Consider the following 27,816-nt stretch of genomic DNA (forward strand, 5'->3'; position numbering starts at 1 on the left):
CAAAGTTACACGTGGCCTCCCTTTGTACGGTGAGAAAACTTGGCCTGAGTTGGAGCAGTGCCTGCCTATGGTGAGCTCTGCGTGGCTGTTGTGCACGGTGAGCCCCTCCATGAACAAGCCGTGAGGCGTTTGCTCAGGGCACATCGTGAGTACTGAGGAATCTGGTGAGGGAGATGGCTAAACCAATGACTCCAAGCATTTACCAGCAAATATTTGCTCCAGGACACTTGTAACTCTGGGAGGATGCCCAAACGCAGAAGCAGTGGGTGACCTCATCGCTCTCTATAGGTACCTTAAAGGAGGCTGTAGCGAGGTGGGGGTTGGTCTGTTCTCCCACGTGCCTGGTGACAGGATGAGGGGGAATGGGCTAAAGTTGCGCCAGGGGAGGTTTAGGTTGGATATTAGGAAGAACTTCTTTACCAAAAGGGTTGTTAGGCATTGGAATGGGCTGCCCAGGGAAGTGGTCGAGTCGCCATCCCTGGAGGTCTTTAAGAGACGTTTAGGTGTAGTCCTTAGTGATATGGTTTAGTGGAGGACTTTTGTTAGTGTTAGGTCAGAGGTTGGACTCGGTGACCTTGGAGGTCTCTTCCAACCTAGACGATTCTGTGATTCCCAGTTGCCCTGGCTGGAAGGACCCCTGCACACCACGTGTGGAGCATCAAGCGGCCTGCGGAGAGCAGCAAAAAGGGCGTCATTTTGGGGGAAGCATGAGCCAAGCCTCTGCTCTGTGAGGCTGGTGCCAGCCTCGGACGAAGGGAGTACAAGGGGGCGTGAGGCGGTGGGGGTGTCTCAGGCGCTGGGGGTGTCTCAGGCTGGCACCTCAGGGGCACCGCAGCGGCTCTGAGGGGAGCGGCGCTGCCCGCCCGAGGGCACGAAGCCGCCCGTCAGCCCCACGGCCGGCCGCGAGGGGGGGGGGGGGGCGCCCTCCCCATTGGCTGGCGGTGACATCACCGGCCCGGCCCCGCCCCCGGCCCCGCCGTTGGCCGCGGGTCCCGCCCGTCGCGGCTGGCCCCGCCCCCGCGGCGCCGTACTTGTACGCGGTAGCAAAAGAGAAAGTAAGGAGGAGGATGCGGGCGGCGCGCGGCCGGCGGCGCGGGGCAGCGAGCGCCAGAGCCAGCGGCGGCGGCGGCGCGGGACGCACCGGAGCGCGCCGCCACGCGCCGGTACGGGCACGGGGGCGAGCACGGGCACGGGGCTGCGCGGTGCGGTGCGGGGCTGCGCGGGGCAGCGCTGCCCAGCCGCGGGGTAAAAGTTCGGTTCTCCGCTTCTTTTTCCTTTTTTTTTTTTTTTTTTTTTATTTTTTAATTTTTTTTCTAGCTTTTTTTAGAGAGCTCGGCTCCGCACCTTGTCTCTTATTCTTTCTTTTAAACTACATCAGGAGAATGCGCTCGCTGCTTTCCTTTTATTATCGCCATCGTTATTATCGCTATTATTATCGTTATTATTATGTTTGTTTTTAAGGAAAAAGCCGCTGGTGCCGGCCCCGCTCCGCAGCCGCCCGCGCTCCGTCCCGCAGCTCGGTGCCGAGCCCCCCGGCGTGCTGCTGGAGGGGAGCGGGGGGTCCTGGCGGAGCTGTGCTGGGGGCGGGTGGGTTCCCCAGCCCTTCCTCGGGCTGTGCTGGTCTTGTTGCTCTTCTCCGTTTTCTCGTGGAATCGGGGAGATTTCGGGACTTACACGCTGCGCTGTGCGGCAGGGGCTGTCAGCCCGGGGCGGCGGGGTCCCCTCTGGAAGCCTGGGCCTGGGGCTGCCTTAACCCCCCGGGCAGGTGGGAGCACCAGGCACACACCTGCGTTCTGTAAAGGTCCCCAGAACCCCCTTTCTTTTTTTCCCTCTTTTTTTTTTTTTTTTCCTTTTTGCTTAACTTTACATTCGAGTTTGTCCCTGACAATTTACTGAGAAGTTAATCTTATTCCAGCTTGCTTGAAAAGTCACGTATCGCCACTGAGACGTTCGGCTCCCGTATGCTGCTCCCGGCAGCAGAGTCGGTCCAGGAGTTGTTTCCCTTGCAGTAAGCAAAGGAAACGAGAGCGTGCCTCTTTATCAGTTGCATGCCTGGGGTTTCAGAATAGCTCAGCACCATCTGCATGGAGAGAAATGCCTCCCCCCGGGTGTAGCAGCACAGTCCAGGCGAGCTGCATGCACTCGGCATTCCACTCGCACACATGCAAGGAGCTGGAGTACTTGCTGCGGGATTGGGAAGGTTCTTCAACAGCTACCAGCCTGCAGTAGCTGTTGGAAGGGATTGTTAACCTGTGGGTAATAGGTGTTGATGAAGTGATTTGTAGTATCGGGAGGCTTACGTGATTTCATGATCTGTTTTCATCACCTTTTTCTTCTCCCCATTCCCCCTCCTTTTTTTCTTTTGCAGGGTGATCTTGAGTTCTTCCTAATTCGCTAGTCCTCAGCCTCCTCATGCCTCCGTCTCCTTTAGACGACAGGGTAGTGGTGGCACTTTCGAGGCCAGTGAGACCTCAGGATCTCAACCTTTGTTTAGACTCTAGCTGTCTTGAACCTGCCTCCTCTGTCAGCGAGAGCCACTCCAGTCTGCTCGGTGCAGCTGTCGTGTCCCTAAAGACTGCTAATCTCACGTATATGCCCTCATCTAACGGCTCTGCACGCTCCCTGAGTTGTGGATGCAGCAGTGCCAGTTGCTGCACTGTGGCAACGTACGACAAGGACACTCAGGCCCAAACTCAAGCGAGCACCAGCAGCGCCGGAGCCCCCACAGCCTGCCCTGCCAACCAAATGGTCAACAGCAATGAGAACGCCGGCAGCTTGAGCCCCCTGGGTGGAGTGGGGAGCCCGGTCTCGGGTACCACCAAGCAGCTAGCTAGCATCAAAATCATTTACCCCAACGATCTGGCGAAGAAGATGACCAAATGCAGTAAGAGCCACCAACAGAACCAAGGGCCTGTCATCATTGACTGCAGGCCGTTCATGGAGTATAACAAAAGCCACATTCAAGGGGCTGTCCACATTAACTGTGCTGACAAGATCAGCCGGAGAAGGCTCCAGCAGGGCAAGATCACCGTCTTGGACTTGATCTCCTGCCGGGAAGGCAAGGACTCTTTCAAGAGGATCTTTTCCAAAGAAATCATAGTTTATGATGAGAATACCAATGAGCCAAGCAGAGTAATGCCTTCCCAGCCACTCCACATAGTGCTGGAGTCACTCAAGCGAGAAGGCAAGGAACCCCTGGTCCTAAAAGGTAACCTCCCTCTTTGCCCCCACATGCTGTGCATGTACTTCTGGCTGTAATCTTTGCTGGTGGTTGAACATTCACTGTGGCTATTTGTCTCTAGGAAGAGCTGTGTGCCTCGAGTGGCACATGAGTGGCAAAGCAAATGTCTTCCATGGCCAGATCATGGAGCTGGTAGCTCAGCAGTGGGGAGATGCTCCCCTTTCTGTGACTGTTGTCCTTGAGTAGTGGAGGGGGTGGGAACTGGGAGAAGAAGGAAGCGTGCTTCCTGGTGTCTGTCTGCGTAGACAAAGAATTTCCCCAACTGTTTTCTCTAAATATTTATAGCCCGAGGGGCAGAAGTCCAGGAGGGCATACTTCTCTCTTAGTCACCAGATTGACCTTTACTTAGCAGACTTATTTTAGTCTATATAAAATTGAACTCTTAGGTGCTAGGGATGGGCAATGGGAGAGCAAAAGAAGGGAGGAAGAAAGACAAAGGAGGCTGCTTAGTAGGCATTGCATCATGGACCAGTTGACAAAACTTGAGGAGCCCCCAAACCTTGTTTTGGTGGTAAAGGGTCAGAGTAACAGGCAGAAGGAGATGTTCCTCCAAAAAGTGGTCTGAAAGGGTAGTGTTCATGTGTATGTGTGGATGCACACTTTTATATGTATTTTTTCCTATTTGAAAGGCTCATGTTTTAATGAGTTCTTTGGCCTATCCATTAGTGTTCTAGGGAGGGGAATGTGCCCCACCAATTAAGGCAGCATCCAAGGACACTTTTCCTTTCTTCCCTTTATTCTGTAGCTCCTATTTATAATGATGCTGTCCTCTAGATTAAAGCTCTTTGCCCCCTGGGTATTTATGCCATTTGAAGGCATGGTTGATAGAGATTGGCTATGGTACTGAGAAACTGCGGGAGTTGTTGCTTACCTCATACTGTATATATTTAATTCACTTGAAAGTAGTAACTTTTACAGGAAAAGCTACCCTGCGTGGTGCGGCAGATGTAAGGATTGGGCTAATGGTTTAGCTCATTTTCTCTGTTTAGTTTGATACGCTTCTAGGAGCTAAGAGTCCAGTGAGGTACTCATCTTTGACTAGATCTTGTGGAAACTTAAAATTGCACTGAACTTTCTTCTAACTCACAGCAAGTGTTGGGTTATGCTGGGTTGACTCTAACAGTTGCTGAAGGTTCACAGTGTGCTTTTGAGTGTCTCGGGTCAGATGGTGCCCTTTATCTGTGCGACAGAGAGAAGAGGTGCTTTGTAGAGGTTTCATCCCTGATGTCTCCTCTCTCTGATGGTATTTGTTCTGTTGTAACCAGGCGTATGGCTTATGTGGGGTAGTCTGGAAGTCTTCCTGCCCTTAGAAGACTGGCATCTTCAGCATCTCACTTCTCTGTGTGTCTCTGAAAACACTGAAGCTCCTGCCACCACAAACTGGCAGTTTTTCTGTCCCTGAAATAGGAGGCACCTACTGAAATGCGGCCACGGAGCTGTTAGGCCCTGTGGGCAGGTTGAGGGGCAGCCCCTGCTCCCACCTTCCGAGGCTGACCACTGCTTTCTGGGTGCTACGATGGGTTTAACTGGTTGCTCGTGGGATTACTTGGGCCATTTTTGGTCTTCAGCTACTGAGAAATGTAAGCACCTATTTCAAAGACTTGCTTAGGAAAAATCACCTCCCTGAGACGTTTCTGCCAACAAACCTGGAACTGTGCTAGGAGACAAAGGAAGCCAAATCCCTTGCTTTTTGGGTGTAATAATTGGCTCGGTTAGAGCAGACCTCACCTGGGGAAGCAGAAGGGAGAAGATATAAAAATAAGAGTGCTCCTGCTATCACCTTACCTCCCTCCCCATCTTTGAAGTGGGGCTCAAAGTGGGCTCCAGTGGAGCCAGCTCGTGGTAAAGCTCATGATAAATTAGCATTTAGAAGGGATCAGAAACTGAAAGAGAGCCTAAGGAGTGGTGCTAGAAGCATTCGTTATTCCGTTTTCACTTTTCCCTCATGCTTTGGTAGCCCAAGAGCTGACGCCCTGTGGGCCTGCACGCCTGTGGGTGCAGACACCAGAAGGAAGCTGGGGGTAGCTCTCTGCCTGTCTTTCTTTTTCTTTCCACCCCCCCCCCCCCCTTCAAGTGGTTTCTCTTGCTTGCTGCAGTCCAGTCCTAATTTATTGCGGCCCATCTGATCCCGTGTTGTGTTTGCAAACACTGGTTGCTAGCCTCGCCGGCCAAGTTCGCGTCCCCCTGATCCGGTGCCACGTTCTCCATCTTTGGTGCGGCCTGGCGGCCCGCGGCTGCTCCGCTCGTGGCCCGGTGTCACGTTGTGGGGGGAACCCGATCAGCAGCCCGGGGTTGGGTTACAGCCCGGGCTTACCGCTCTCCGGGTAGCGGCATGGCCCCGGGTGTATTTAGGGTTAGGTGCCCCAGTCTTTTTAAGTCGCAGATAAACTCCTGCGCTGTTTCCAACGGCCAGACTGATCTATAGATAAATGTATGTATAGGGTGCCTTATTAGGCTCCAGTTAAAAAGAGGTGGTCTGATTTATTTTTAATGTAGCAGACCAATATAAACTGACTGACAGGAGAGCACTGGGGCTTTACGGGGTTTTTAAGAACTCTGTGCCTCCTTTTGTGTCTCTTTGCTACTTCCTTTAATAGGGAGTGTTTCTTGTCATAAATGAAGATTGGTATCATTTTCAGTTCAGCTCTTCAGAAGCAAAGACTTGCTCACTTCTTTGTACAGAAGCTATATCAGTCACTTAAACACTAGTGTAACTCTTTTTTTTCTTTTTTTTCCTCCCAGAAAGATACCGTGTTCTTAACATTGTTGTTACATGGGCATTAGCAGCTGAAGCTATCAGGGCTGAAGCTACTATTCAGGTTTTATATGAAATATGAAGCATTCCTGTTTTTCCCCTGTGTGCTCACAGTCATTCGTGCTAGACCGTGGTTTTGCATTTCTGTTGAAGCCTAAAGGCCTTTCTTTTTGTGTATGCAACTTTTTTGCCTAGTATTGGGAAGGAGAGGAGGTAAAAATAGTGATGTGAGCCCAGCCCCCATTCTGCTTGATGCTGATGGCAAAACTGTTGCTGAATTTGGGGAGAAAGACCTCAGCAGCCCAGGTTATCCTGGATGGGCTTGTGCCCTCCTTACTTCACACAAACTCTGCAGCACCGTGTGGTGAGACCATTACAGGAGAACACCAATGTATTTCTGCCTTACTGGAAGAATTTGCCTTCCTTGGGTGTGTTAGCTCATAGTGAAAATGGCCTGCAGTTTTGGGCTTTTTGTGTGCTTTATTTTGCTCCTGGGACATAAAAATAGGAAGTAGGAAATGCATTTGCATTCAAATGGGAAGCATGATTTTACACAGAATGAAATGTTTAGGTTTGGAGTTGAGCATCTCTGTTCAAGTTAAATTAAATCTACAAATGAACTGAAAATGAAAAATTGAAGCATCTGTGCCAAAACATTTCAACAGCTTTCAACAAGAGAAGTTGCTTTTGTCTCCCTAGTCAGTGTCTAGTGCTATTGGTTTCATCTTACCCTTCCTCCTCTGCCTTTTCGAGCCCCAGCTGCAGGAGTCCTGTGAACCCGTTGAAGTCTTGTGCTCCATTTTTTAAAAGCTCCTGTGTTTGACTGCGGGGAAGAACAGAATCCAGAAACAAAGGTGTAAGATGTAAATTTGCTAATAATCCATTTTTTCCCCTTTGTGCTTTAAAGTGATGGCTGGAGCATTGCAAGGGGGGTGGCGATGATAACAACTAGTTGCTTCTCTGTTCTTGTTCCTGGTTTGAGGAGCTTACTTGTGCTCTGGTTTTTCAGTCTTGTCATTGCTCATCTAACAGGGAAATAAATTGACTGGGTCTCAATAGCAAGGAGTGTAAAACCTGCCAGTAAAATCCCTTCAGGCTTGCTGCCACAGTCTAAGAATAGCTTCAGATCTCTTACCAATGCTGAAGTCACCTATCAGTGAAGTTGAAACAACTACAGAGGGGCCAAGAAACCTATAAAAGGAATAAACATGTACCTGTTTTATACTCTCCCATGTTAGTGCAAAATACTACGATCAATTGCCTTTGGAATACCTGCTGTCATAATCTGTTGCAAATACATGATTTATTATTATTAATTATAATTCAACAGTGCCAGTGTTACTTTAAGCCTTAATAGAATTACTCTGCACAAGTATGTTTGAGAGTAGAACTTGACACAACGGTCAAAAAATCCAGCTGTCCAATTAAATATGTGCCTGGCACTTATTTCCACTGGAGATCTCCACTGAATAATTATTAGGTCATGGTTGAAATGGAAATGTGTATTTTTAAGTGTTAAGTAATACATGTGAAACATCCACTGTGTTTAAAATGTGTTCCCTCTGTGCTGTGAAGGAAATTTGGCCTCATCAGTCACTGGGGGGGATGGTACGGGGATGACACTTCTCCTGGCTCTGTGAGGGATTTTACCTTCAGGTTTCAGAGGCTGATTGCTGGACCTGAAATACATTCCTCCCCTCCCCTGCCCCTCCACCCCGAGGTAATAATGTTATCAGCCATAACACTTAAACGAGTGTAAATGAGTGGGGTGTATGCATGTACACCTTTTGCTTATAGATAAAATGGGGTAATAGTGTTTTGGTTGTTGTTTTTTTTTTTGAGAACAAAATCTTTTCTTTACCTGAAGTGGATGCTTCTGCAGAAGATTGCACCCCTAAATTTTCCAGTTCAACAGTAATGGAAAGTGTAGCATTTCTTCCCAGATGATGACATCTTAAAGTTTGAAGTGCTGGATTGCTTGGTACCTGCCATGTTTTGAGAGGCAAAAGGAGCAAAGTCCATGCCTTGGAAAGAGACGAGCGTGAAGACTTCTCTTTTTAGGTGTCCAGTTTCTCATACACTTGGAAACTAAACTAAGAATCAAGAAGGAAACTGTTATATTAGCCAAATACCTGTAATGCTAGTAAAGAAAAGTTTGGCTCCAGCTCTGTTTCAACTGAGGAGGCATCCTCTGTGATGTTCTTAGTTTATATAAGTTGGGTTATAATTAGCTGAAAGCCTTAAGTGCTGTCCTTCCCCTGTTATGGGTGAAATGCTCTACCAGTAAGATCTTTGTGCCTTTATAGAAGTGCTTACTGATGTTTTATGGCCTTTCATTCTTAAAGTGACCATAGCCTTTCTGAGAGGCACAGGGTGGAATAATAACTGTATTTGAGGTTAGAGCAGTGTCTAGTTTTTAACTAATACAGGTACTTTTATTTTTTAGAATATGTATATGCTTCTATTTCTTTTAAAGCAGCAGCCACTAATGCATTTTTTTTTAAACTATGCTTAGGAGCACAAAAGATTCTTTGCCTTTTCAATACCTTTGAAGTGGGGGATCAGCCACTTGTCTTCAGGCTATGACTCTTTACTCTGTGAAAAGCCATGTTACAATTTTTTATTTACAGAAGAAATTCTAAAGTGAAGAAATACCATGAATGGGAGCAGCGTGCGCTGTGTTAACACTTGTGTGCAGTGTTAACACTTGTATCTTATACACATTTATCAACCAACCAACCAAGAAAGAAATATTCAACGTGAGCTTGCAGGGTGATAGAAGTCCTGCTGCTTAATAAAACAGATCATTGTTAATCTGTTTAAAAGATGACCTAATGCTTTGTTTGTCCCTTTGTGCAAAAGATAAGATTATGCGTGGTGTGTTGGCCTTTCTGGGTTGTCTCTGGTAGGCTTGGAGGAACACTGGCTGCAGAAAACACAAGGTTGACCTGAATATCACTGTGGTTGTTTGTCTGGAGCTTTGTTTCTAGGTACTCACCTGAAACTGTCTTCAATGTTTTATTTATTTTTAAAACATTTATGTACTGTAGTAAGTACAGAAAGTTACACTTTTTGTAAAGTAAACCTGAGGTGCTTGATAAGTCAGGGCTGAAAGAAGGGCAGATACCTTATGGCTTTCGCCTCCTAGTTCCTCCCCTGAAATTTAGAGCTGGTACAGAATCCTCTTAGTGCCCTCTTGAGCACTGCATTTTCTTGCTTTAGCTTCATCTGGCAGGTCTTTCAGGTGGTTGCCTCTCACCTGTGAGCTGTGGCCTTGGTCCAGTAAATTTCTTGACAGTGTTTATAACGGCAGAGCTCTTCGTGCACCAGTGCCTCTGGAATTTGGCTGGGGTAGAAAACTAGCCAGCAGTCGTGGCTGTACCTGTCAACGTAGCAGTACTATGTGGAGGCAGAATGGGAGGCTACTATGAAAAGCACACACGCAGGGGTACTGACCCTACTTTCTAAATGTTTCATCGGGGTTATTTCTGCAGCTGCAACGTCCCGGGGCAATCGTGGTCTCTGTACTGTGTGGCCGATTGATGCTCTTATGCCCCAGCAGCTTCAGCAATGAATCTGTGGGGATTTTTAGTGCCTTGTGACTTTTTAGTACAGGAAACTCTTTGCTTCAGCCGGTATCTGTGATAAAAGCAACCTCATGCCTTGGAAGCATCTCAGCCCACTGGAGATGGTTTTTGTGCATCAGCTCTGAAAGCTGTTGGTGCCCAAGGAGCGAATGTCCCTCAAGCAGGTGGTCTCAGACCTGGCTCTGGACCTGTACAGCAGCATTTTGAGGCTTGAAGGGGAGAGGAAGATGGGAGAAGTTCCTTCCCTGTGTGGTGCAGGAAAGGGGTAATCTGGCTGGAGGGATATCTGTGCCTAGGTAGCAGAGCAGTTTAAGGGCCGGCGAGCTCTGGCCGAGGCCACGCAATGGTCATTCTCTCGCTCTGTGACTAAGCGCACACAATAGGCTTGCTGTGAGGCTTTGGACAAGTCACTTCAATGTCTGAGCTTTTTTTTCCTCTTTGCACTGTTTGTAACACTGATCTCATCTCTTACTGTGATCTGTGCTAAGTGTCATTGACCCAGGTTCAGCCATGGATCTTCCTGGCCCATGGAGTGGGAGAGGGGCTTACAGACACCCTCGTCCCTTAACAGTGCATCTTTGCTAAAGTAATCAACTGCAGGATTTGTCTGTGGGTGGCTTTTGTTCATCTGAAAACTCAAGTTTCGTTTTTCTCTCTCTCTCTCTGCTTTGGTGAGCAGGTTATGTCCTTTCTCAAAAAAGCTCCAATGTGAGTGGCTCGAGATCCTGACGGAGCACAAGGCTGTGCTCTCCTGGTACTTGTGTATAGTGGTGCCTCTAAGAGCACATCGCAACTGCCATTGTAGTCAGCGCAGGGAGACCTGAACCAGCAAGTCTGCAAGGACCAACCTTGTAGGTGTAGGTGCCACCTAGTCCTACTTGTCCCAAAGGAATAAGCCTCCCCTTGCTGCTGCCTGGGGCACTGCTGGGCTCATCTGGCTCGCCTACATCCGCAGCATCCTTGGCCGGGCTCCAGGCGGCTCAAGTGTGTGCACGGGGCTGTCCCAGCTGGGGGGGCCTGGGGCTGGAGCGCTCAGGGGGACTGTAAATCTGTCAGCACCTGCTGCTGGGGGGGCACAGGGGCGCTTCTGGAGCTGGGGGGGCCTTCAGTCCGAAATAAAGGCTTTGAAGGAAGAAATTGGGTGAGGGGCAGAGGGGAATAAATAAAATAAAATTAGGGGAAGGTGTGGGTTCCAACTGTTTTTGCTACAATCTAGCTTTAAAAAAGAAATCTGTAACGTGCCTGAGTTTAGTTCCCACTTGATTCACCGTAACAGAGAAGAAACACTTCAAGTTAAATGTAGTAAAAAGAACAACAGATGCCACTCCTCATCTGCACATGAATTACTATATATATTTTTTTACAGTGGTTTTAAGGAATTTGGAAAATAGAGGATAACTTGCAAGTTTCTGTCATGTTAGTTGAATTGATTGTCACTAATTTATGACACTGAAGGGTGATATTAAGCCTTAAGTGAGGAAGTGACCAATAATGTTTTAAAGCAAAAGCTGTTGTTAAAGCAGGTGACCTGTGTTATGTTAATGATAGGCTCTAATTTGTCTTGGGCATTTTCTTAGCTAAGGTAATAGGAGTCCTGTCTGTTCACTTGATTGAAATTAAGTTATTCTTTATTTACACAATAGAACTTGCTGGCATATTGTAGGTATAAATAAAAACACTTAATACGATTGTTTAGCTTGAGGTTAATGTTACGCTCGTAGATATTTTCCTGTTAGCCCTGTAAGGCAGTAGTACATCTGTATCAATGAATAACACAGTGCCTGCGCTCTCTGGGAAGTTTTCTTTGTCTGCAGAGACAAGGAGACCCAGTTTGGTTTTGATCTAGCTGAAGAGATTTCCTTGTTTGATTGCTGCTGAGTTTTGGATTCCGTAACCCTTCCCTCTTCTTCCTTTGATCCTGGAGTGTAGGTTGTAGTCATGCTTCCTCAGCCATGAGGGTTGTCAGCCACCGCCTGACCCAGTGCTGTGACCCAATTTGTGTCTCCTGAAGACCAGGAAGGTGTGAGTTGCTTAGTGCTCAGCAACTGGCTTGATGTCATGAGGAGGGAAAGGCGTGCGAGATGTACAGCTCAGTGGTCCTCAGCCTGCATCAACAAACAGCCCTGTAGCATGCCGGGATTCAATTTCTGGTTGGGCTGGCCCTGCTGTTTATGTGACAGCATGGGAGCTGGCGGCACTTTGCTCGTTCTGGTAGTTTGATACTTTTATTTTAGGACAGTATGACACTAGAATATTTCAAGGCAGTGCCCTTTACTTCCTCTGGATTTTCTTAATGTGCTTCAAAATAGTTTGTTGGAAAGTGTCAAATGAGAGCCAGATATAATTATTTCTAGGCAAAAGAACAGAAACTCTTCATTTTTAAGAGGATTTAAATCCAGCAGGAATGCATGGCATTCACAAACATTGGTGTGTTACAGCAGCACTCTGTTTTTCTTTCACGTTAATGCAATGTACCGCTGGTGTTTCTGATGCAGAGGAACAGTGGTTTGGACTGGAAAAGAGCCTGTGTTCATTCTCGGGAGAAACAAATCAGCCTGCTTGGTCGTTGGAGTGAAGCTGTCCTGAAGAGGTTGCCCTTAAAAGGGTAAAGTGAACAAATGGATGGCTGACCCATGAAAATGTCAGTGTTCTCTAATATGTACTAATTAAATATAACTGTCCCCTCCTACACATGCAGGATTACAGATGTCTGAAACAGTGCCTGGTCTCTTCTCTCTCTTCAGATGTGCTGAGCCAGAGCCCTCTGAGCTGCCTCGGTCCTTGCGCACCCCAGAGCACGGGCACAGCAGCTGCTGGCTGTCTTTGGGTCAAGCAGTGAGGATGAGCAGATGGGCGGGTTGCTTTGGGGATGCATATGCTGATAGGCAGTCATGGGAGGCAATTTAATATAAAAATATAATATTTATTTAATATTATGTTGATATTTAAAATAAGCTTAAAAATAATAATAATACAAATTGAGCACTGGCATTTTGGGAAAGTCTGTTCTGTTCTGCCTCTGTGAAAACAGACTTATAGCTCTTTGTCAATATAAAAAAATTTGTGGTATCTTTATGACATTAAAATAGTTTCTGTTCCCTCCCCCCTCACTTCCCCTTCATGCATAGCTTTAGCATTTCTTGATGACCTTTTTGATAATATGATTTCCAGTGGGAGCATTTCACAGTAGAAGTATGTATTCCTTCAGGGTTTATGCTGACATTTCCAGTGATTATTTAATTGGACTTCATGTTAGCTTAAATCCCCATGGGAGAGCATACTTTTGCTATGAGAAGTTGTAACGTGTCTAATTTTGAGTTTCTGCTATAAACACTTGCCCTCCAGGGAGGGTAAGTCCAGTCCTCATCTGTCACTGCAAAATTGTCACAGTAGTGTGTTTGGGATGTGGGACTTACTTTCTTGTTCCAAGCTGTGTTCTTATTTATATATAAGAACGTGTGTGTATGTATGTATGTATGTGTATATATATATATATATATATATATATGTATATATATATAAAAATAAATAAATGTTCTTTATACTGAAATCAAGAAGGTCGTCTCCTCTTTCACCTTCTTGACTGCTTGCTGAGAATAACTTTGAAGGATGCTGTCGCTTGGTGTGTTTTTCTTCCCTTCTCTCTTTCTCTTTCCTGTGAATGCTTCTGTTTCTCCCACATGGAGAGACTCTGTATATATCCCAGCATATAGGGGATTCCAGTTACAAAGCTGGAACCACTGTCCTGAATTCAGACATGTGGTCCGGAAGTATTCACAGTGATTTCTGGAGGGGCTGGCAAGTTGTCCAGAAGCATTAATGGTATCTTTCGGAAGAGCTGTTGAGTGAGGCAGGGAAGGGAGGTATATAACTTGCATAGGTGGCCTGTGTCCCAGACTTAGAGTTTGAGGCAAAACCAAGTTTGACAAAAACAACAACAACAAAACCTTCAAGCAAAAATACTAAAAAACATTCCCCAGCAGCAGGTTAAAAAGAAAATTTTTAAAAAAATTGCGTGTTTCTAATTACAGCTAATGGATGATCTAGTGCTCCTTGGAAGAGGAAAAGCAAAGGGGTAAGAGCTAGTGGTGGGAAGAAGCAAGTCATATGTTCAGGTGTGGGAGACGTTATGGGAGAAAATGCGGTTGAACGAGGGTGGTAGCGTGACAGGAGAAAATGAGTGGAGCTGGGCAGAGGCAGCGTCCCTTTGCAGAGGAAACTGCCTCCAGTGTCCTCTCTCCTGCCCCACCGGGCCGTGTCCTTCTGGGCAGCAGCCTGCTCTGTTCCTGGTGTTGAAGTACTAGATAACAGTAGATAAGATTAGGGGCTGCAAGAGGCCAGTAGGAAAGGATATGCTGTAGCAAGGGGCGTGAGATGTAGTGAGTTGAAATTAGAAATAACATGCAAATGTATGCGCGTATGCCTCAAAGCTTGGGGGGGGGGGCTTAATCTTTTTTTATCTGGTGTTGCACGCTTGACTTTTAAAGGGACCTCAAAGCAATTGTGTCAAGGATGTGCTTGTAACTCCTGTAGGCCAGAGCTTGTCTATGAACCAGCCTCCCATAGTAGTTTCCACATGGAAAAAAACTGACCTTGCAACTTCTTTGGAATGCATGGGTTTGCTTTTTTGGGAGGTTTTTTTTTTCTTTTTTGAAGTGCTGTTGGCAGCTTGATTAGAGGGAGACTAGATAAGATTGAGTATATCAAGGTGGAAGCTGTTCTTTGTGAACTATGTTTACTTTTACTTTTTTGTTTGTTTGTTTAAAGCTTAATCTTTTGTGGCAAGGCTGATGCCAAATGCTGTGTGGGTGATAGGGAAAGAAACCCTGCAACGGGCTGTTTGAACCTCCTGCGGACAGGCGAGAAACATGCTTGTAGGACTGGCGAGTGAGACTTGTCTCACATTAGCAGCCGCAGAGTAGAAAAAACCTTTAGTTACTTATGCCTTTGCATTCCCCTAACCCCCAGTTCTCTAAAATCAATGTAGATTCTTGAAGCCAATGAAGATACTTAAATTGTGAAAAGGTGGTGAATGAGGTTTCTGCTCTGAAGGGCTGAATGTGGCTGCAGTTAGTGATTTACTTATTTATTTTCCTATTCTTCAACAGCAAAAATGGTAATGTGTAAAACAGTCTTGGTATCACTGTGTTCTCCTTGTACTGCTGAAGGATGCATACCCCCCTGCATTGTGGGCTCGACCTCAGTTTAGTCTCCATCCAATGTTTTTATAAAAAAACAACAGCAACAAAATTTCCTTGAAGTCAAAGGAGCTACTTCTAATGTCATCTGGGCGAATGTGGTTCAATAGGTCCCCACCCTTTTTGAGAGAGAGAGGAGTTGCCCTTCTCATCTCTGCTTCCTGCTACGTGGGCCAAATACATTATTTTCAACCGTGGTGCAACTCTTGAGCTTTCTACAGCAGCAAGGGTGAACCCTGAGCAATGCTCACCAGCAGCTGTGGTGAGGAGGACATTTGTCTCAGATAGTAGAAACACTCCTGCAGTGACATGCTTGAGTTAGCCCCGTTGCTCTGAAAGATTTGGGAAACACGGTTCTCTGTAGCTTACTGTGGAGCTCTGCTGGGGAAAATGGCTGTCTCGTGGTGTGTAAGGAATCTGGACGTCCATCCTTTCGGTACCCACGTTGTGGTGATGGCTAGATCTTCCACTACAAGGTGGTTTTTGCTCTTGTGCTCTCTAGGCATGCCACCAGTTGCCTACAGGCCCTGCTGTTGATTTGGTACCATGTAGGCCTATCCCTGCTTGAGGCAAAAGTAGAGAGAGGTTGAGAGAGTAGCAGAAGAAATACGGAGAGCTAGGGACTTTTACCTGTGTCAGACAACGCAGAAATAGCAGAAGGAAGATAGTGCGCTCAGTGCACCCCTTGTCAGGTTACAGCTCAGATACAAGGCCCTTTAAGCATGGCCATAAACTTCCAAGGCATGACGTTGGTCGGTGGTAAGAAGGCATGATCTGGGTGGCTGTCCACATCCTGAGAGTGGGTTTGACCACTACTGGCAGAACCCTTCTTCAGCCTGTAAAGCTGTTTTTTTTCCCTTGGGGCAGGGTAGGAAGCAAGTAGCTGTGATGGATTTGCTGCTGAAAGCGTACCCGAGCGTGGAGAGAAGATGCACAACAGCACGACCCAGATTAGTTCATACTTATCAGCGGGTGCCAGGGCACATCCTGCCCATGGTACAGGAGCAGCAGGGTGCAGGGGTGGCCCCAGGTCTGCACCCTCTTGCCCGGCTGGGGCGGGAGCGCGGCGCTGGGTGGCGTGGGGCTGGGCAGCACCCTGCCTGCTGCACACCTCTATTTTTACATGCTGGAGTCACGTTTGTTTAACCTTGAGGCGTCCTGCGCTTTGAGTCGACTTGACACAAAGTCATCTGTTCATTAATAACACAGAAGCAGTTTAATTGTTGTCTTAGTGGAAAAATACATGAGACTGTCATCAGCTGTTGCTTCTGGCAGTGCTTTTCTGCAGTAATGTAAATAAATGAGGTCACAGGTTTAAAGGAACAGGCTGTACTTGCACAAATTCGAAGTGTGATCTTAAACGGATATGCACCAGTTGCCTGAATATCCCCCATCTTGGTGTTAGCTTGCGCCCTACACGCTAACTGCTTAAAGCTGTGACCTTTTGGTGTTAAACACAATCACAGTTGAGCTGTAGGGGCTCGATTTGTTGTGTAGGTACTCACAGGAAACATGCTGAGTGGATGTGCTAAAACTTGGATTTGTTCCTGAGCTATTGAAGCTCTCAGTCAGTCACTACAAGCTACGTATCACCAAATTCTCCAGTGGCCCTACCTATGAGAGCCTGGCACTTTGGGAGGGGTGGAGGTTGCAGACCAAATATATCTTTGTCACAACCCTGTGAGACTTCTGCTTTTGTTGCATGTGTGCTTTAGTTTGGTGGGTGTTTTTTTTTTTTTTTTTTTGAGTTGGCTTTGTGGTATTGTAATCGAGGATGTGTGGATCCAAAAATCCATCTGAATAGCTTTCAAAGCTGTACAAAAGGCCTGTTTGTCTGCAGGGATCACATGTTCTATCTAAATGTGGATCCCACATCTGCAGTCTGTCATGTATAAAAACACATTCCTGTTTGTAGTTGTAACAGGAACAGCCAGTACCTGCTGCTCTCAAAACAAAGCCCAGCCGTGCACATGAGGTGATGTAAAGGTAAGTGCAGGTGTTACTCTATGGTCAGGTTACTTCATGGTACTTGCCTCTGCTTCAGCTCTCTCTCCCGGGGGAGAGGGAGCAATGTAACTTACTGTCTTTACTGTGGGGTAAGAACCTGTTTCCAGGTAGGAAGCTTATTGTATATCTATAAAAACATATCATAAGCCCACATCCTAGTGTATATATGCTCACGCCTATGAAGAAGTGTCACAGGAGGCATGGGAGGGGGGCAGGTGTTACTAAACTCCTTGCACTTCTTTTAGTTCTGTCTTCCCTTAAAAATCACTCGCACAAAATGTGTACAGATAAGCTTTGTTGGTTTTGCTTTGTGTAAAGATGTCCGTTCCTATTGCAAGGTCACGGTCCCTTGTAAAAACTGGTTGCCTTGTTTCTGCCGTACGTTTTTGTGCCTGTTTTGCATCAAATGCACCCTTTCCTGATAGCAAATGACAGACACCGTGTTTGGCGTGACTTTTATGCAAGCATCATGCTGCTTGTCTCTCTTTAATTTGCTCAGAGCTGCTCTGGCTCCCATCCAGCTGCTAACCTGGCTTCAGAGCACTGGTGTGAGCCCCGGGCTCTTGGGTGGCTTTGGAGCTGGGAAATGTGCGTGCAGCTGCTGCCCAGGCGCTGCACAGTGGGGCGTTTGAGAAGCATCAAGCAAGATGTTTATGGGCAGATGGCTGAAAAAAAAAAAAAAAAAAAGCCTTGAACAAACAAGTATGAATAGCTGGAGTGTACACAGTGCTGACTTAAAACTTCCTAAAAGTTTTGACGTCTCAGACAATCCCTAGTCTGTTATCACTTACTAACTGTTCTGGCAAGGCAGGGTGGTGGAATATTTCATGTGGCTTATGTAGTGATAACTGCAAACCACTCTGGCTCTTCATGTCAGCGGTGAGCAGGAGCACTGGCTTCTGATGCGTTTCGCTAGATAGCAGGTCAGGCTGTCTGCTGTGGGCATCCTACTGCCATTATCCCTTCCCTTTTGGTAGAAATACCATGGGTTTCCAGGTGTGCTGGGCAGCCTTGCATGCCTGTCACTTCATTTGGATTTGGGTAGGTTCAGGCCCACGAAAACATGCCCAGCAGCTGTTTTGGAGAAGTGTGCACAAAAGCACTTGGGATGTTCTCTGCATCTGTTTATGGGTTGTATCAAATTGGCTGGGTGGTTCAGGCTTTTTACCTGATTATTACAGCTACACGGTGTGTTTAAAGATAGCAAAGACAGGTTATAAGCACGGCATTCTGTAGAAATGAACGCTGATAGCTAGTCTAGCTGCTAGCGTTTTGTTTTGTCAGTGGGTTGCACCTGAACATCCGAATGTCTTGTTGAAAGTTGAGCGTAGGCTTCATGGCTGGAGCTCAGACTGTACCACTATGCATGCTGATGGTCTTTTCCAGTTCATATATTGCCTATCTGCTGAGGCTCCCTGTATACGATGAAGGCTTTCAGTATATTGCAACTAACAGCTGAAAAGCTGCTTCTAAGCGCAGCTTCCTTTTGTACTGGTGAGAGGCTTCTACCAGGTTGTACCCCTCACCCATGTTCCCTGCCACTGTCCTCAGTAACATCTCCTCCTTGCCCCAGGTTTGGGAAGGCTTGAGCATCTTCAATCACTCTCCCCTACTGCTCAAAGACCTTAAATGATGTCTTCTGCATGCTGTGTTTACCATTGTGTGGAAAGTCCATCCTTTCTTGACTCTTTCTGAGTGGTTATAATGAACTTCTCTTGGGCTTTTTTTGTTTGTTTCTTTATTGGAGATAGTCTTTCAAACTTGTGGCAAACCAGAGTGTTATGCATGCACAAGCTCCATTTAAATTATGTTAGTGCCACATAAATTGACTAGGAGTGAGGATGGTGCATGCTAAGTGTGGGTGAAGTAGAGTTAGGGAGCAGTGCTTGTGAGGCATCTAGATCTTGTTTTGAGGCCTGAGAGGCTGATTTCAGCACAGATCTAAGCAGAGCTCCTACTGTTGGGTTTAGAGTTAAGCTTTCCTCCAGCAGCATCTTGCTGCATCCTTTCTGGGCACCAGTGTTCCTGTTGATTCCTTGCTTACGTGTCTGAGATGGATCCTATCCCCAGTAACACGCTGTTTCAGGGCTGTGTGCTCCAAGAGTTGTTTGGGCCTCTTCTACACGATGTGCTTGGAATCACCTTCCACCCTTTGGCCTGACGCTCCGGCTGGAGGGGTGGGGATTGCCCTGCTGACCATGGTGTTAGCAGAAGAGTTCTGTAAAACATAACAAGGAGGAGGAGACAAGAGGTTTTCATCCAGTGGGCCCAAGTTCATACCAGGCACTGAGGAAGAATGGGTAACAGGAGTGGTGGTGTCTTCTGGCCGGTGGGGCAGATGGAGATGGCAGAAGAAAGATATAGCAAGCTCTTTGCTCACTGCCTACAGATTGTCCAGCCCTGCTGTATCTGCGAGGTGGCTGGTGAAAGATGATGCCTGCCACACCATAAGCGTGTCTGCACCCGGGTGGTGAAGTAATGGGATCTTATCTCCACCTATGGCCACTTCTTCCCAGAAGGCTGTGGAAGATGAGCGCTGACCCTGGGGTGACTGAAGCTGCTTATTCTTTGGAGGTTTCCTTGGGAACCCTAGCATGCCCTGGGTGTTGTTTAAATAGAAGCATTTAAGCGGAAGGGATTGCTTACCTATGCAAAAGCAGAGTAAGAGTTGGAGCGGGGCTCGGACAACTGGAAGGTGGCTCAGAGTTTAGCGTTTAGCCCAGGCTGTAGCAGTTGGGTTGGGTGAGATGTCAGATATCTTCAGCATGGGGACCATGGACCATGGTCTTGCTTGTTTTCTTGAGCAGCCTGAAAGGATTTTTTCAGACCTTATCAAGGCCAAGTGGTGTGGTTGGCAGATGAGCTCAGATTTTTGTCCTTGCCCTTTCTTCTGTCCTCTGCCCCTGTTACAACAGCTTTGGATCTTTAAGGCAACTCTATTTGTGCTTTGTCCTGTAAACTGCAGAAACAGCTGAAGATAAGCATGCTTTTGAGGCAGGGGAATTGCTCTGCATTTTGTGAGTGATTCAAGGATTTCTGGGAAAGTGAGTTACTAGCAGCACGCGAAGGACAGAAGTCTGAACTTTATTTTAAATAATAATAAAAATCCCTGGTATTAGAGAGGAACAGATAGACCTGAGTTTTGTAGATCTCTAGCATGCTGCATCGTGTCTGAGAAGTGCCCTGCTGTGGAGGCACTTGGCATCATCAGGGTTTCACTGATGCCTCCCATTTCCATCTCCTGGCACGTGCCCCACAGCGGTGGCCAGTGTTTGTGGTGCTGCCTGAGAGATAGGGACCTGAGCATGCAGAGGGGGAAACTGAATCAGGGAAGTGCTTGAGGAGTGGGAAACACAGGAAAGGAAGCAGTAACCCTTCGCTTGAGGAGCGGGCCTTGAAAAGAGAGGCATGGAAACCTGCCTTCAGCAGAAGGATCCAGGGCTATATATTACCAGGCTCCAGGGGAAGGGCTGGGATTTAAAACTCGCCCCTGTCATCAATGTGGGGTCAAACCTGCCTTGTTTTCCCCTCATGGCTTATTCAGATAGTGTGTGTGGGCTTTAATTGGTCATCAACCTTCTCAAAGTCCTGGTCTGGGGCACTTGTACCCATCACGTGCTGTGTGGGGTGCCGAGAGGGGCCCTGTATGGGTCGCACCCTGTGGGCTGGCACTTGGGCTTTGGGAGCTGCAGCACTCAACGCTTGGGTATTGAAGTTCTTGGCTGTTTCTGATCCAAAGCCAGTGTGGCAGCGTGGCTTTAAAATCTTTCTTTTGCTAGATCATTGTGAAAGAACATGGAAAAGACAAATAACCTTTTTGAAGGAGGAAAAAAAAAAGGCAGGATGGTGACATTCAGCATTTATTTTGGCTGGTGGAGCTCTTTCTAGTAACTTAAGTGTATTTCTTCCCCTCCTGATTTTTTTTTTCCCTTTTTGGCTTTCCTTTGACAAAAGTGCAATTGAGTCTGAACACTTGGCCTGTCTCGGCAGGCTGCGTGACTCCGAGCGTCCCGGTGAAAGAGTAACCCGCGCTTGTGCGGGCAGGCGGGGGCATGGCGGCGTTCCTCCCTCTCTGCCCCTGCCTCCCCGGGGCGGTGGAGGCGAGCCTCGCCACCTGCTCGCATTACCTCATCGGCTCCCAGGAACCAAAGGCCCGACACAGAGTGGTTCTTCTGGTATTGTTTGCGCTCAGAGGGCTGATGTCATGCCAGCTGATGTCACCCCGTGCTTTGTGTAAGCGCTATGGAAACTGGGCAGGTGGGGAGCCCGCGGCTGATGTAATCGCCGACCGAGGTGTGGAAAGGAGGTCTGCTTTTCTTCCTGGGCCCGGGGAGACACCCTCCTGGAGCCTGGGGTGAGGGGAGCAGGGGGGGGAAAGGGGAAAATGCTGCTTGAAAAAAAACAGTGGTGTGACTTGCGGTAGAGCCGGGGGAAACGTGAGCCAAAAAAGTGACTTCTCCCTTCCCCCTCGGACCCGTTTCCCAATCCATATTAATATCCTAAAAATAGCTCTTGCTAGATATTTTCAGACAACTGGGGCAGAAAAAGGAGAGCTGTTAGCCACATGTTAAGCGAGAGCCTCGGTTGCTGTTATGCTACGAGGGGTGGTGTTCCTCCTGTCGGGCCGCGCACGTGCGCACTGTTCTCCTGGGGCTGGGGGTGCCCTGCAGGTCTGCCCTCTGGCAAGCAAACTGGCTGCCAATGCGAACAGGTCTCGATAAAAGGCCGTCTTGCTGCTCTGTTCCAGTGTACTTTGAGCTGGTTTTCTGGTGGTTTTGATGCTTTCTTTCTTGGGGGGAAAAAAAAAGCCTTTGTTTTCCTTTCACCTCCTCCCACAGGCTCGTAGGTGAGGCGATCCCGGCACCCTGATGTTGTACAGAGCCGCGTTTGTCTGCGAGCCTGTTCCTTGGCACTGTCAGCCTCGTGGAGGCAAGGACAGTGTGTGCCACTGATTCGTGCTGCCCTCACCGGCAGTGGCCGTGCTCAGCATCGACTGCTGTGACAGCGGTGTTGGGGACAGCAGGGCTGCCACCAGTCCTGGTGGTCCTTGGGGCATGCTCGAAAGGAAGGTGGGGCCGAAGTGGTGCTTACCTGTGGTCTCTAACCAAAATATCTGCTTGGCCTCTCTCCCCAGGAGGACTCAGCGGTTTCAGGCAGAACCACGAAAACCTCTGTGATAACTCCCTTCAGCTGCAAGAGTGCCCAGAGGGGGGAGGAGGCAGCGGCGCGTCCGCGGTGCCCCCCACGCTACCTCAGTCCATCCCCACCACACCGGACATCGAGAACGCTGAGCTCACCCCCATCCTGCCCTTCCTTTTCCTCGGAAATGAGCACGATGCTCAGGACTTGGAGAAAATGCAGAGGATGAACATAGGCTATGTAATCAATGTGACAACCCACCTGCCCCTGTACCACTATGAGAAAGGCATGTTCAACTACAAGCGGCTCCCGGCCACTGACAGCAACAAGCAGAATCTCAGGCAGTATTTTGAAGAGGCTTTTGAGTTCATTGGTAATTATCCTCGACTGAAACGATTCCTTTTTTATCGTCTTCTCTCCTTACCTGTTAGTGAAGCATAATATTAATTCCAGATTCTTATAACTGCCATGAAGGCTGTGCAAGGTCATACTTACTTCTGTTTAGATCGTCAGAAACACTGAGCGCTTTGTGTTTCTGCTGATTCTCATCTCTAGCACATCTGACTAAGTAGCCTAGGGATACAACTTTATCCAACGATAGTGATGCCTACTTCCAAATCTCCAAATTTAGGATTTCTGAAGCCCTGCTTCCCCCAGCTGAGTTTTTTTTGTCATCCCTTCTTCCTGATTCCTTTGCATTTCCTAATCTTCACAGTGGCTTCCATCCAAATTTTTATATTCATTATTTTTTAATGACAACAGTCTTCCCCAGCTCAATTTTATGAGAAAACTGACAAACCTTCACACTCCACTTATTTTACCATCAGATTTGTAACTTCAGAGTGTATGTGTGGGTGAGTGGATAGTGGTGACAACTAGTATTAATTAGCTTCAAACCCTGTAGGCTGTGAGAGAGTTCACAGTAGAGATGCAGCTCCATCTGAAACTGGGGAGGTGGCTAGAGAAATGAAGTTACGTACATTGCTCTGAACCTTGCTATAGTCCACATAATGCACCCCTCATCCGCATGTAGGGGGTCTGGTCAGTGAGGACATCAAGTAATACTGAAAGCTTTTGAGGACCTTTTCTTGCCCTTCTCTATGTATTTGTGGGTACAGCTTCCCGCAGTGCATGTACAGAGTTCACAACCTTTTGCAGCACAGTGGATGTCCACTGGGTCTTGTCCAGCCCAAATACATGTCCTTAGAGGTTTCCTGAAGCAGCCTGGATGTGGTGCAGAACCACAGGCATGCAATTTTTCTCCCTCTTGCTGAAGCCGGGCTAATCTTGTTACCAATAGTTCAGGCTTGATAATGAAAGACAAGATGATGAAAACATGCTTCTGTGTTATATCACAGCTTAGGTCCTTAGCTGACCCCATGGACTTTTAAAAGTGGACTCAGAGCTGTCTTTCTCTGTCCCTGCTCTCAAAAATAGCCACTGTTTATGGCTCCTGAGTGAGAGTGTAGGTGCACAGCTCCGCTGAAACTTGAGACTGCTTGTGCTGGCTCTGTGGGGTGCTCTGGGGCTCAGCAAGGATCAGGTACTGGGTGTAGGGCTGGGTCCTGGGGTGGGAAGTCCAAGCTCAGCATATTCTTCTGAGCCCATCTGCCATGGTGGTGCTGGGACTCACTGCTCTGAAGCAGGCAGCTCTCGGGTACTGCAGGGTATGGCTGTGTTTTGGTTAGCAGAGAGTCATTGTGCTGATACAGCCTGTAGGCGTGATATTTCAGTGAAGGTGACTAGGTGAAACACTGCTTATGCTGCAGCTCTGATGATATACAGCATTAATTCTCAAGTCTTTCCACAAGGAGCTTCCAACAGGAGCCATTTTGATTGACTTCTGCCATGGAGAGGACCGAAGGATCTCTATTTAAAATCATTTTTTTTTCCCAATGGCTCCTAACCCCAGCTCTACCAGCAGCACTGTCAGGCCTACTGATCACTATGTTCACAGGAAGGGGAAGAAGGCACCTTTTGGGGAGAAGTGAAGGGCTAGAGCCCTCTCTGAGGACAAGGGAGGGGAAATACATTTTTTCCTTAGGGAACAAAATCTGGGTCAGGAAATCCAGTAAAACCTTAAACTTTGAATTCTACAAGACAGGATGATGCAGAACGCTAAGGTTTCATAAAGAAACTGCGAAACTCCACCGAGGTCTTTTGGGGGTGAGAGGGAGATATCTGCATCCAGCTTCCCTGTGAACTGCAGGGTTAGAGCTCTTAAGCCACACACCATGTTGTTGTTGTGGTTTTTTTTAATTGTTTCATGATCTAACCAAGGGCAGAAAAAGTAGCCGTGCTCTGAAAAGGTTTAGAAAGTGTTTTAAAACCCATTTTGCTTTCCTTTTTAATAATTATAGCTCAAGGGGCTATCTTTGTTTTTAATAAACAAGTGTTTCTCCATTGAGTTTTTTTTTTCCGTAGCAAATTTAGCCAGCTGGGGAAGTAACTAGTCAAAGCTTTCCCTCCCTCAGGGTAAACTTTTAACTTGCATTCAAGAATGTTTGGAAATGTTTAAACAGTAGGTCATTGGCATATATGTATATAAATATTTAAAAAACAACAACAACAAAAAAACAAACAACAGAACAGACACAAGTTTAGCAAAGATTAAAGCTGCAGGAAGTGAAACTGAAATGTGCAGAGTGCCCAGATGAAGTTAACTTCAAGAGCCTCAGAGAATAGGGCAATGAAGTGCATATATTCTTTGTTAGATACTGAATCTGAAAATACCTGTTTCTGAAAAGACATATTGCTTATCAAGACAGGGAAGCTGAGATGCTGAAGTAACATAGTGGTGTTGTGAGAGAGGTGGGGATGGAGCTCAGGCTGCCTTTTTGTGGACCTTGACCGCCTGCATAAATACTCGCTGACAGTGCTTACGAGCAGCGCAGTAGCATCACTGAATGGTACAGTTCATCTCTAACAGAGATTCTGCAAACATGCAGATCTTCACTGGTCTGTGTGTTTCACCTGAAGTAACTTTGAAACCCTGAAGGAAGGTAGACTGGAGCTGGAAGCTGGGGAGATGCTGCTGTGCCTCTAAACAGATAGAAGGGCTTTAACATCACGTTACTGCTAATCACACTGAGCTTTTCTAATTTACAAAATGGCAGAAACTTTACTTTTTCTGTTTCTCTCATTTCCAGAGGAAGCCCATCAGTGTGGAAAAGGTCTCCTCATTCACTGCCAGGCCGGTGTGTCCCGATCTGCCACCATAGTTATCGCATACTTGATGAAGCACACACGCATGACCATGACGGATGCCTATAAATTTGTAAAAGGCAAGCGACCAATCATTTCCCCCAACCTTAACTTTATGGGGCAGTTACTGGAGTTTGAGGAAGATCTAAACAACGGCGTCACACCACGGATCCTCACACCAAAGCTGATCGGCGTAGAAACTGTTGTGTGACAGTGAAGTCAACGAAGGGGTTAGCGTATTCTTCACCTGATTTAGGGCAGTGATGGGTGGGTTTTTCTTTTTAGCTTTGGGGGGGGGGGGTTGTGGCAGACTTTTTGCGAATAAAAACCCTTTTTTGTGAGGAAAGGTTTTTAAAAGAGATCCAAGAACTTGGCCATGTTTGGGATGTGGCTGTGGTTTCCTTCCCAGGCACTGGCAGAGCAGGGAGGCTTCGGAGCAAAAGGAGTACTTTTTAAAATCAAAACAAGAAGAAGAAATATTGGGCTTTTTTGTTTTGTTTTTTCTTCCTCCTCCTCTCCAGCTACTCCTAGAGTTTATGGCTAAGTAGTCTGTGCAGGTTCATAGACTGAAGAAACCTAAGTTGAAGATGAAATACAGAAGGCCAAAACAAAGCAGAAAAAACTCCCTGAAACATGAGGGCCTTCATTCTGCAAACGCTTTGCTAAAGATAACCTAGCAAAATGCTCACTGATGCAAAGGAGATCAGAGCAGCTTAAAAAGTCTGCAAGGCACTTTTCACACTCCTGACTCAAACTAAAGAAAAAAAAAGTTTTTTTGGCGTGTTTCATGTTCCAGTTCTATTTTTCTATTTTGGGGTGTAAGGTTTTAACAGTAAGGGACTTTGATCATTCTATGCCATATGCCTTCACTGGCTTCTTGTGCAATAATAATTTGGGGTTTGTTTTGAGTGTTCAATCCAATTAGAGTTGGCTGCTCACTAATAATTAGATAATAATTTTTAAGGTCTAATAGTGAAATTGCAGCCGGCTTGGTTCAGAAGAGATAAATGAAAGCAATTATTTTGTTCCTTTATATGATTTTGATCCTGGTTACAGTGCCATAAACCTTGTTACATATGTATATCAGAATGTACAAAAATTGAGAACAAGCAAAGTTTATTTAAAAATATTTTTCGCACAAAATATTGGTGTGTTTCAGTTGTCTATGTAAAAAGAATTGATTATAAAAACAAAAATCCTTTGGAAAATGCGTGTCCTTTTATTTCTTTAGTGATTTTCCATTTGCTTTCTGTGGGATGGTGTGTTGGTTTTTTTTTTTTTTCAGTGTACATTGCTGGTATCTTTTGTTTGACATCTCCTTTTCAGTGCTTTATTCCTGTCCTCTGCTGGTAGAATGTGTTTTCTTTATTTCTGTATTTATTTTTTGTTGTACTCTTGCATCCCTTGCTTTCTGTAGCCATGTTTTTCTCTCCTGGAAGTACATCAAGCTTGGAGCTGTTCAGCTGAATTGGCACAACTGGGGAGGGCTTTTGGGGACAGACCTACAGCTGAATAGTCATTTAGAAAAATAAGAAATAAACATTTTTTACTGATTCCTTTTCATTTCCTGCAGTTAGCTTATCTTCTGTGTTACAAAACTATTTTCTAGAAATATATTGGTCTCCTCCATGTTTTTCCCTGGCCTCTCTACCGGCTGTTCCTTTTGCAGTTCCATGATCCCTGGCCACGCTGGGATGTTTCCCTCTCTTTTGCCCATCTTTCCCTTCATCCCTCCCTTTTTCTAGCTGTGTCAGTGTTATGTGTGGTGCATATTGTAGAGCTGGTGCTTCTTGCCCGACAGTGTCCCTTAGGTGGCTGACTTCTTTTGCTTTCCTTGTTTGTTATTTACTTTTTTGCTGATGATATGGTATAACCTGATCTCGACTGTTTCCAACTCAAAGTTTATTTGTATGAGCCTAAAATGAGCTAGAAAACATTTCTCGTATGATTCTGTTGTGCAAACTGATATATCCCAGGAAGCCTGGTAGATGTGAAGGTTTTTCCTAGATGAAAACCAATGTGGACTGAACCAAGTTTAAAACAGGACCTGTCAGAAAACTTATGTATAATCACATTAGACATGTATATTTTTGTGGACATTTTACTTAAAATGTTGTTACTATACAGATATTTTCTTGAAACTTATCCCTTTATTAAATTATTTTTCTACTGGAACTGATTTTTTTTTTCTTTCCAATGTTGGTCCCTTTGCTGAGGTGCCCTTGGTGGCGAGCATTGCCCAGGCAGCAAAACCTCTCAGGCTCTGACCGCTCAGGCTGAGGAGTGGCTCGATAGAGGGAGCACCTTTTACTGTCTGGGAATCTGTGTGCCCCAGGAGGAAGGACATCCCCTAGCAGAGATGGTCTCCTTCCCCCTTCCCTTGCACTTGGGCTCAACCTTTTTCGGCTGTTCTCCATGTAGTGTGGGTGCACCTGAGTCACATTGGTAGCTGGCAGAGAGGAGGTTAGAAATGCTCTTTGCTGCTCCGAGTTAGAGAAAGGGAGGCCTTCTGGAAAAAGCAGCAGGGTTGGCTGAAAATTTGGTCCTAGCTGCCTGCGTTACTGATCTGCATAATGCTGGAGTTCCACAAGGGAGATCTTTTATACTTATATACTCAGCAACTGGAGCATGCAACCTGGGACACAGCTGTCCTAAGCTTGAGGGGAATAAAGGAGGACTAAATTC

General features: G+C 46.6%; 1 protein-coding gene across 1 annotated transcript; it reads left to right on the plus strand.

The window, feature by feature from the left end:
* Positions 1 to 1,037: 1,037 nt before the first annotated feature.
* On the plus strand, positions 1,038 to 27,816 carry DUSP10 (dual specificity phosphatase 10). The gene is made up of 4 exons (XM_035560719.2): positions 1,038 to 1,163; positions 2,369 to 3,208; positions 21,923 to 22,300; positions 25,077 to 27,816. Exons 2-4 carry the CDS (start codon positions 2,413 to 2,415, stop codon positions 25,340 to 25,342), a joined length of 1,440 nt encoding a protein of 479 aa, XP_035416612.1. The 5' UTR covers positions 1,038 to 1,163; positions 2,369 to 2,412; the 3' UTR covers positions 25,343 to 27,816.

Source organism: Cygnus atratus, chromosome 3 (genome assembly GCF_013377495.2).
Source record: "Cygnus atratus isolate AKBS03 ecotype Queensland, Australia chromosome 3, CAtr_DNAZoo_HiC_assembly, whole genome shotgun sequence".
Taxonomy (NCBI): Eukaryota; Metazoa; Chordata; class Aves; order Anseriformes; family Anatidae; genus Cygnus; species Cygnus atratus.

What these genes read in the sequence shown, in the direction of transcription:
- DUSP10 (XM_035560719.2), top strand. Translation starts at nt 2,413, where the DNA reads ATGCCTCCGTCTCCTTTAGACGACAGGGTAGTGGTGGCACTTTCGAGG. An exon ending in GGAACCCCTGGTCCTAAAAG is followed by an intron (nt 3,209 to 21,922) that starts GTAACCTCCCTC and finishes CTCTCTCCCCAG; the next exon opens with GAGGACTCAGCGGTTTCAGG. An exon ending in AGAGGCTTTTGAGTTCATTG is followed by an intron (nt 22,301 to 25,076) that starts GTAATTATCCTC and finishes TCTCATTTCCAG; the next exon opens with AGGAAGCCCATCAGTGTGGA.